This window comes from Xyrauchen texanus, chromosome 25, assembly GCF_025860055.1.
Source record: "Xyrauchen texanus isolate HMW12.3.18 chromosome 25, RBS_HiC_50CHRs, whole genome shotgun sequence".
In the NCBI taxonomy this organism is placed as follows: Eukaryota; Metazoa; Chordata; class Actinopteri; order Cypriniformes; family Catostomidae; genus Xyrauchen; species Xyrauchen texanus.
Window position 1 is genome coordinate 634,088 of NC_068300.1, and position 10,000 is coordinate 644,087.

General features: G+C 42.7%; 1 protein-coding gene across 1 annotated transcript; it reads left to right on the forward strand.

Annotated features, from left to right (window-relative positions):
* The first annotated feature begins 2,546 nt into the window (after positions 1-2,546).
* On the forward strand, positions 2,547-9,527 carry zgc:85858 (uncharacterized protein LOC405879 homolog). The gene is made up of 3 exons (XM_052091432.1): positions 2,547-2,756; positions 2,985-3,060; positions 7,093-9,527. Exons 1-3 carry the CDS (start codon positions 2,673-2,675, stop codon positions 7,131-7,133), a joined length of 201 nt encoding a protein of 66 aa, XP_051947392.1. The 5' UTR covers positions 2,547-2,672; the 3' UTR covers positions 7,134-9,527.
* Positions 9,528-10,000: the final 473 nt, after the last annotated feature.

A 10,000-nucleotide genomic window follows, 5' to 3' on the forward strand; every position in this document is an offset into this window, starting at 1 on the left:
GTTATTTAACATATAAATGACAGTTGTTGTTGTTTTTGATACAGTTCAGATAAATCCATCATCGCGTCTCATTAGAAGAGCACAAATGAATACATTATAAACGGGTGGTTGGCACAGAAGGTCGTCCGAGGTGGAAACAATGAGAAATACTTTCAAATAGAGTTTGACAAATGTTGGTCAGGTTTGTAGAAATGTAAAACAAAATATATATATATTACATATTAAGTTTTCAAACACATTTTTTAAAGTCAAGAATATTAAGACTTTTTGTGTATAGCACTTTTTACAACACACACCATTTCAAGGCAGCTTTACAGAAAATCAGCAGTAACAAACATTTAAGTGTAATATCTATAAAGTGTTATGGCACTTCTGCTGCTGTTTAGTGCTGCATCAATGTGGGCGGGATTATAGACTGATCGTCATAGTTACGCCACCTCCACTGCCGTGACATCATCTTAAACGCGACACAAACAATAAACAATAACACGAGCGCTAGCTGTTAGCCGCTAGCTCATTGAGCTGCATAAAGCAGTTGTTCATGGTGATTTTACACGAGTGTAACAGTTAAATTTGTTGTTTTAGAAGCTTCCAGTAGCTGCTCAACTAAATAAAGTGAAGCTATCATGCAGAGTATAGAGTTAACGTAACAAAACTTAACAAAACATCCCATCCTCCATCGCGAACTCCAACAACGCACTCTCCGTCCCATTGCTCGCCGGTCTAGAGAGCGTCCATTTGGTCAAACCACTTCCACATTTCCTTGATGGTTCTGTCGTCACTTTTAAGTGTTTTTAACTTCCCCTTCACTTTTGTTGGTCCGGTGGTATCCGTGTGCGACGACAGCTGAGACACTTCCTGAGAGACTTTTTCATTTCGTTCGGCACTAACGAGTGGACCGTCTGCACCTCGTTTATTGACCACGGCGTGGTTTAGCGCACAGACATTTCTTTTTACACAATCGAAATTTGCGTGAACAAATGATGCTGCTAACGCTGTTGCTAACTTTAAAACTAGCGGGTTGATGTCGCGTGTTGGAAATCCAGTGATGCTGGTAGTGGTGATTCCCTCTGACCAATCAGAGATCTGCAGGATTTGACGTCACATTTAGTATCGGCTCGGCTCGCTTGGAACCTCGACCGAGGTGGTACTAAGAAAGTATCAGGTACCAGGAACTATCCACAGTGGAAAACCCCAAAAAAGCAAGCAGAGTCGAGCTGTACCGCGCAGTGGAAAAGCCCCATAGAGTCATCATTGTGCGGTTTGATAAAAGCGTGATCGTAAAGGGTGCCTAAAAAAGTAAATAAGTAGAAAAGCAGAGGACCTAATACTGAGCCCTGTGGCACTCCATACTTGTGTTTGATGTTTTAAGATCTTTTAACAAGTGATTGCTTTTTGTAAAATAAATAATAATACACAGTTATTCTGCAGTACTCATGCCAACATTTCTTTTTTTCAAGACTTTCAGCTTTTAATAAGTGTTTGACTGTATCTGGACTGTTACACCACATGACATTTTTGATTTGAAACCCCAGAAAACATAGAAACCTGTTACTGCAGCAATCCCCCAAGTTAAATCCCTCATACTGAAGTTCCCTCAGTAATTCTTTAATATGTCCTCTTCAAACTGACACAATGTTCTTATTCGATGGGAATGACGACAAGGTTGTGAGGGACAGACGTACTGTTTCTTTAATGGGTTGTACTGATGTTTAAGGTGTTTTGGATCGTTACACTGACAAACGTTCCTTTCCAAGACATTTTCAGTAGACAATTCTATGAATTCAATGAATGAAAGTGTCCAATAACTGCATTTATGGAGCTTAAGCGAATAGTATTCAGCTGATCATGTGATCAAAACATGGCCGCCCACATGAGGAGACCCTCTCCATGTAGAATAAAACAGCTTTAATAAGATTTATTCATCTCATACGAGTGCTCATGATTTCATATGTTTCTAAATTACTATTCATAGAGGGTTAATTCTATAATTTAGGGTACATTCCATGTCCATTGATGATAATTATATATTTTCTTTATATATATTACATGCGTGTGCATCATGTTGATTAGGGATTAAGGGAAAGTTCATTGATTTGACAGAATTAACTGCATATTGTTCCTTTGTAAGTTAAAACAGAGACCTTCTCATGTAAGTGGTGTCATTGTATTTTGTGAAATAAGCAGCATATTGATATTAATTTAACCGTCAACAGCTTATTTATTTACATTTCAGATAGCAAGAATGCCGAACATAGTTGACAAACTTTCCCTTATAATATCAAAAAGGTGTTTAAATGTTTAAGCTTTGCAACTTGTAGAAAGGTTACATTTTAAGCAATATATTAATTTAAACCAATAGCTGTTTTATTGAGAAAGCACTTTTGTACTTTGTTGTTGACATGAGATTTACTACTTATGTACAGACTAGTGTGTTATGCTAGTAATAAATGAAAAAAATAAAAATAAAGTCCATTAATCACATGCGTTTAATGAAAAGAAAAGTAAAGGTGACGTCACTATGGAGGCGTAAGCGCGCGCGGTCACGTGGTTACGCTGGCTCGGGCAGCTCGATCGACTGAACGGAACTGAATCACCGGAGAAGCCCGCTCCCTTTCACCGGCCCACCGAGATCTTCTGCCTCCCGTCACGCGTTACACAGCAGCGGCATCATGTCTGCGGTGCAGCGGATGAAAGTAGCGAACGAGAAACACAGTAAAACTATCACGCAGCGAGGAAACGTTCAGAAGAACACGGTACGAGTGCGCGCTCCCGCGACATCCCGCACACACGCATGTACACAAATAGCAACTGTGCACACGCGCGCGCACACACCCAGACGCACACGAACTCTCGCTCTCTCCCTCCCACACACTACATATACACACACTACAAGTGTACATACATTTAAAATACACACATGCACACACACATGCACACTAATGCAATGAATATCTGAAGAGCATGTGTTTGTGTTGCTTTAGCGTGTTGTAAATGAGGAGAAGTCTCCGGTGGGTCCCGGGCTGCTCGCGCTCTTCATGTTTGTGGTGTGTGGCTCAGGTAAGACTCGCACACACATCATACATGCTTATGACATACAAATACATACGTAATATATCTATATTTGATATGATTGTATACTAACAGCCAATTTGTGTTCTTACAGAAGCAAAGTTTATTTCACAGACCCTTCAGCAGATAATTCTATTAATTCTATTATAGCAGTTCATATATATTGTGTACAGTCTGTAATGTCAGTTCATGATTCTCCATTATAAAACCACACACACTGATATTGTTATTCAACACTCCTTTATGTTTTAATTATTCAGGTAAAGTCATTAGAGAGATGAATAGAAAATAAATAAATCTGCAGATCTTTTTATATCTTTCAACACTGATGTTTGATTTATGTTAGCATCATCAGAGACAGCGGCAGGTATATCAGTCGACATGCACACTGATATTCCACACATACCTGCGGCACAGGTTACATTTCCATAAACACACACACACACACACACACACATACACACACACACACTCACACACATACACATACACACACACACACACACTCACACACGCAAACAAATACACTCACACAAACACACACTCACAAACAAATACACACACTCACAAACACACACTCACAAAAAAATACACACACACACAAACACTCACACACACTCACAAATACACACACACTCACAAACACACACACACATTCAAACACACACACTCACAAACAAATAAACACACACACACTCAAAAACACACACTAACACACGCATACATACACACACACACACACACTCACACAAACACATACACGCATACAAACACTCACACAAACAAATACACACACTCACACAAACAAACACACACACTCACACACTCACAAACACACACACATTAACACTCACACACACTCACACACACTCACACACACACTCACAAACACACACACATTAACACTCACAAACACACACACACTCACAAACACTCACACACTCACAAACACTCACACACACACACTCACACACACACACACTCGCAAACACACACACATTAACACTCACAAACACTCACACACACACACACACACACACACACACATGTTGTGTTTCCATGTTTTATGGGGACTTTCCATAGACATAATGGTTTTTATACTGTACAAACTTTATATTCTATCCCCTAAACCTAACCCTACCCCTAAACCTAACACCTCACAGAAAACTTTCTGCATTCTTACATTTTCAAAAAACATACATTTAGTATGATTTATAAGCTGTTTTCACTCATGGGGACCACACAAAATGTCCCCACAAGGTCAAACATTTCAGGTTTTACTATCACTTATGGGGACATTTGGTCCCCACAAAGTGATAAATACACGCTCACACATACATACAAACACACACACACACACAAACACTCACACACTCACAAACACACACACACACAAACACACACACACACACACACACACACACACAAACACACACACACACACACACAAACAAACACACACACAAACACACACACACACACACACACACACTCACAAACACACACACACTCACTCACACACACACAAACAAACACACACTCACACACACACAAACACACACACACACAAACAAACACACACTCACACACACACAAACACACACACACACACACACACACTCACAAACACACACACACACAAACAAACACACACTCACGCACACACAAACACATACACACTCACAAACACACAAACAAACATACACACAAACAAACACACACACACGCACACACACTTTGCACTTTATTATCAGTTAGTAAACAGGCGTAATGACTGATGTATGTCCTCACAAAATCAGAGACCCTCTCCTCGAAATCCGAACACAAATGTTCAAAAGAGACGTCCGGGTGTAACGGTGACGTCTCGCTTCTACACTTGTGATCAGATAACCCAAAACTCATCTGTGTACCAGTGTACACATGGTCTCCGTCGGGACGAATGGAGGTGTAGTTGATACACTGTGAGTGTCAGGCAAGCGTGGTGTACGCTTCACTTAAGATGTTTGTTAATGGACAAAAATAACCTTGAGGAAACCAGGCTCAGCTGGGGGAGCCAGAATCTCTATGACTATACACCATGAATATAATGTGGTTCTCGCTCTCGGTGGGGCGTGTGGTGAGTTGTGCGCGGATGCCGCGGAGAATAGCTTGAAGCCTCCACACACGCTACGTCTCCACGGTAACGCGCTCAACAAGTCACGTGATAAGATGCGCAGATTGACGGTCTCAGACGCGGAGGCAACTGAGATTCGTCCTCCGCCACCCGGATTGAGGCGAGTCACTACACCACCACGAGGACTTTGGGAATTGGGCGTTCTACATTGGGGAGAAGTGATTTTAATTTGTGTAGCGCTTTGTATAACACACATTATTTCAAAACAGCTTAACAGAAAATGATGCTGTAACAGACAATGAATTTAATGTCATCATTGTGCGGTTTCATTAAAGCGTGGTTGTAAATAGTGCCTTAATAAGTAAATAAGGAGAAAAACAGTGGACCTAATACTGAGCCCTGTGGTACTCCATACTTAACTTTTGCTTGATCTGACAATTCTTGTCTACACAACGTGGCAGCGGTCCGATAAATAGGACCTAAACCATGCTAATGCCTGTCCGCAAATGCCAATATAATCCTTTAGACTATCCAATAACAGGATGTCTTGATATATTGTGTTGAAAACAAACAAGAATGAAATCAACATCAGTTTATGTTTCATGCTTTAATATGTTTAACTGCGATGATCATTTTAAGAACTATATCAGATGTTACAAATAAAAAGCAGAAGTCAATATGGGGACATTATTTTGCCCTCACATATTGAATTTTGGTAGTATATTTATTTTAAGAGCCCCCATACGTTTCTGACCCTGACTGGCATTCGTTTATACACAAATGATTAAATACAATAGACAACACAGTGTAACACAGTTAAGATGGGCAAGGAGGAGGCGAGAACCGGCTTGTCAACATAAATCATAATTTAATGCAAACTCAAACCAAAACCACAAACATAAACAAACACACACACATGACGGACATGCCCGTAATTCTCTCTCTCTCAAACCATCGTCACCGGCCGCCTTTATCCCTCGCGCGCCTCATCAGGCCGATTGGGGACCGGGCCCGCGATATTCCGGCCCCGCCCCCCCCTCCACTCCACTCCACACTCCCGCCGTTATCTCAGGCCGGGGTGCCACTGGCATGACGTACACCCCCTATCCCTGGGGCGGGGTGTATCTTGCGTCCCGTGTGGTCATCCTCGCCTTCCTCTCCCTGGGAGGAGACAGGAGGGGAAAAAACAACAAAAACAAAATAGGCGTGGGAAAAGGCCAACACGGTGCGACAGAGAGGAGAGAGAGAAAAAGCTCACTCACCGGTTCTCTGATGTACCGTCGCGTGGTCCTCGAGCACTGCTCCACACTCTCTGGTGGACGACAGCCGCTCCTCTCCGGGCGAAGCGGAGTGAAATCTACGACCCCCAGCGGACAGAACGCCCCTCCGCTTTTCTGGCGGCACCTGGGGACACTCCTCCGCCCCTGGCAGCGGCCCTACCGCTCCAGGCGATCGGGGAGTTACTTCCCTCCTCCCCTCGCGGACGGCGGTCTAACCTCGACCCCTCCGCATTTCTGAGGGATGGCAGGGCACTCCTCCGCCCCTGGCAGCGGCTCCATCGCTCCAGGAGGTCGGGGAATCCCGTCACCGGCCGCCTTTATCCCTCGCGCGCCTCATCAGGCCGATTGGGGACCGGGCGCGCAACATTCCGACCCGGCCCCGCCCCCCTCCGCTCCACATACAGCAAGAGAGTAGAGATGATACACACTGTAAAAACTGACTTTGAGCTTTAGTGAACTTATACTTAAGTTGGATTAGCAATCATATTTGCCATTTCAACTCACTTAACTAATTTTCTGCGATTTGTAGACTTTATTTGTGCTGTTTTTGTTGTATTTGTCATTACTGTTAGTTAATAGTTGAGCGGCGATGTTAATAACTAATATGTTAACATGGGTCTGTTTCAGCTCTCTTTCAGATCATCCAGAGCATCAGACAGGGGATGTAAACACTGAGACGAGCATCAGAACTGTCAGTCCCTCACAAGGAGATCTGTGAACTTCCTCTTAATCTCTCTCTCTCAAACTGTTCTTCCGTCCAGATGTTTTATTGATCCTCTGTTTACGGCTCATTTTAAGCTGTGTATGTGAGAATATTATTTGTTTTTATAAAATGATCTGTATCCCTTACCGGCAACTTTACCCAAACATTTAAGGGTGGAAAGTTCTGGAAGAATACAGCAATCTGGAATTGTGCACATGTATCGAGTCCTTGCTCCTCAGGTTGGGATACGAGTGTCTTCTGTTTCCACTCATGTGAAGTAAACAGATTTTGTATAAACTCAGAGAAATGACCATGTGTAAATTCAAACATTTATAGCCATACAAACCTTCTTCCTCTCTGTTACAGTAAGTTGATGCTGTGTAATAATGATTTTATACAAATAAATGGTATTTTCTCTATCTGCACTCAGGTTTATTTTCAGAATAAAGAACTGCGAATAACTGATACACTAACAAAAAGTACCAAAGTAACACCATGACTGTACCGACATCAGGCAGAAGTGCTTGGAGCATGCCCGGTCTCACCTGGTGTGCATTAGAACAATGGGATATAACAGCATATACTGTATAATAGAGTAAGAACCATGGGGATCATACTCAGCCAAAGTGCTCAGTCCATACCAGGTCTCATCAAAGATCAGTTTAAACCTGTAGTGACACTATTCCAGTGATCATGGCATATATAGCAGATCCAGAACCCTCTTTCACCATGAGCCGGTACTCCGGTCATGAGAGTTTGTGACGAGGAGGAGTGCGGGGTCGGGCCGTGAGGACACGCCTAGCCCTGAATCGGGGTAATCAGCCGAGAGGGGGATAAAGATGAGCAGGAGGCGCCAGTTCGAGAGAGAGAGACACACACTCGGCCACGCTGTGTGTGTGTGTGTGTGTGTGTGTGTGTTTATGTTTGTTTTATGTTGTTTTAAGTGTGTGTCTGTCATTAAAGTTTACATTGACTGTTCTGCCGGTTCCCGCCTCCTCCATGCGCACCTTACCCTGTTACGTTGGAGCTGAAACCTGGGAAGGAGAAGGGATGCTCTCTTGTGGAGTCCTCGCCGCTCCCATCCTGACGGGATGGAGGGGTCACTGCCGGCCGCTGAAGAGTCGGAGGAAGCGCTGTCATCCACCAGAGGGTGGAGGAGAGGCTGAGGAGCAGTTGATGGCTTGTTCGGGGACTGGCGAGCCAGTTTTCAATCTCTCCGCTGTCACTGTAACAAGAAACAGCTGTTAGAAATGATGCCAACCAGCTTGACGAGCCACACCACTCCCACTCTCCTGCAACTGGCGCCTCCGGCTCGTCTTTATCCCCCTCCCGGCTGATTAGCCCAATTCAGGGCCAGGTGTGTGTCCTCATGGCCCGACCCTGCCCTCCTCCTTATCACAACAACATTGCGCCAAGACATTGTAGATACTAAATAAAGATTTTTTATATTTTGAACGGTGTCACCATGGCGATGTAATACATTTATGGTAAAAAGAAAGAAAAGGGAAACAGGAAGTGCCTTATATCTTCTGTGTGCATTGTGTGATTTTTATGAAAGTTCACATGGATGCAGCTATTACGAATCACGTTCATAGCGCCACCAACTGGCAGCAGGAGATATGGCACTTTTAACAGACTTTAAAATAGCCCTCTTATGTTTACATGATTTGCTTCAAGATTCTTTAGAATATTGTCAAGACACTGCTGATGTAAAATTGTTAAGGGATATCTGGCATCATAAATAGTGTTGCCATGGCAACACAATTGTTATTATTCCCTTCTTCCTATATTTGGGTGTTTTTGAGGCACTTGTCATGCTTAAAATTTCATGAACGTTTGCACACACATCAGAGTCGTCGGCCATTAGGGCTGAGCAAAAGTGCATGCCCTGTTGCGCCCCCTTTAAATGGTCATGTAAGACGACCTCTGTAGCACCCCCATTTTCACCTACAATAACCAAAATTGGTACATATAGTACCAGCATCAAGCCACACAAGATTCATAATGATATTTATTAGCTCCACCCAACAGGAAGATGGCTAGTTTAGATTTTTTGAAAATTGCAGTCTCTGAACTTTTAAATACTCCTCTTAGGGGATTCATGAGACTGTCACCACATTTAGACAACATTATGCCAAGACTTTGAAGATGCTTAATTGTGAACAGATTTTGTATATATTGAACAGTGTAGCCATGGCGAGGCATTCAATTAATGGTGAAAAATGGGAAACAGGAAGTGTTACATATCTTCTGTGTGCAATGTGTGATTTAGCTCAGAATTGAGATGTATGTTTAGTCTTAGGGGCTAATCATATGCAGGGTTGCCACTGGCCGAATTGATGCCCTATGCAGAGTTCTAGGTGTGGGGGGGCTGGTTCACGTGATATGAGCACGAAGCGATCATCTGTGTTCCACAACTGCTTTCGGGTCCTTGAATATATATTTTAACGTGCAATTAAGGGCAGCCGTTGGACTTTCTGGTGCCCTCCTAGGGTACGTTGGTGCCCCTCTAGGGAGTTGGCACAGTCGGCTTACAGGGAGCAGCAGCACTGATCCCATGGATTTGACTATTTTGGTCATGGTCATAGCACCACCACCTGGCAGCAGGAAGTGTAGCTCTTACAACAGTCTTTAAAATAGTAAAAGAGGATGTTTTATTTTATTTTGATAGTAAAATTGAAGAATGGTATATATTATAAATGTATTGTTGATTTATGTAGAAATAATTATTCATAAAAGTAAATGGTCATTATAGAAACCAATTTTCACACAGTTCAATATAGAAATCAATCATTATTTGATACATTAACAGGAGTAAAAAACAGAAAAGAG

Excerpts from the sequence above, each read along its gene's own strand:
- zgc:85858 (XM_052091432.1), top strand. The coding sequence starts at position 2,673 with ATGTCTGCGGTGCAGCGGATGAAAGTAGCGAACGAGAAACACAGTAAA. Across the intron at positions 2,757-2,984 it reads GAAACGTTCAGAAGAACACG|CGTGTTGTAAATGAGGAGAA; the intron begins GTACGAGTGCGC and ends GTGTTGCTTTAG. Across the intron at positions 3,061-7,092 it reads GTTTGTGGTGTGTGGCTCAG|CTCTCTTTCAGATCATCCAG; the intron begins GTAAGACTCGCA and ends GGTCTGTTTCAG.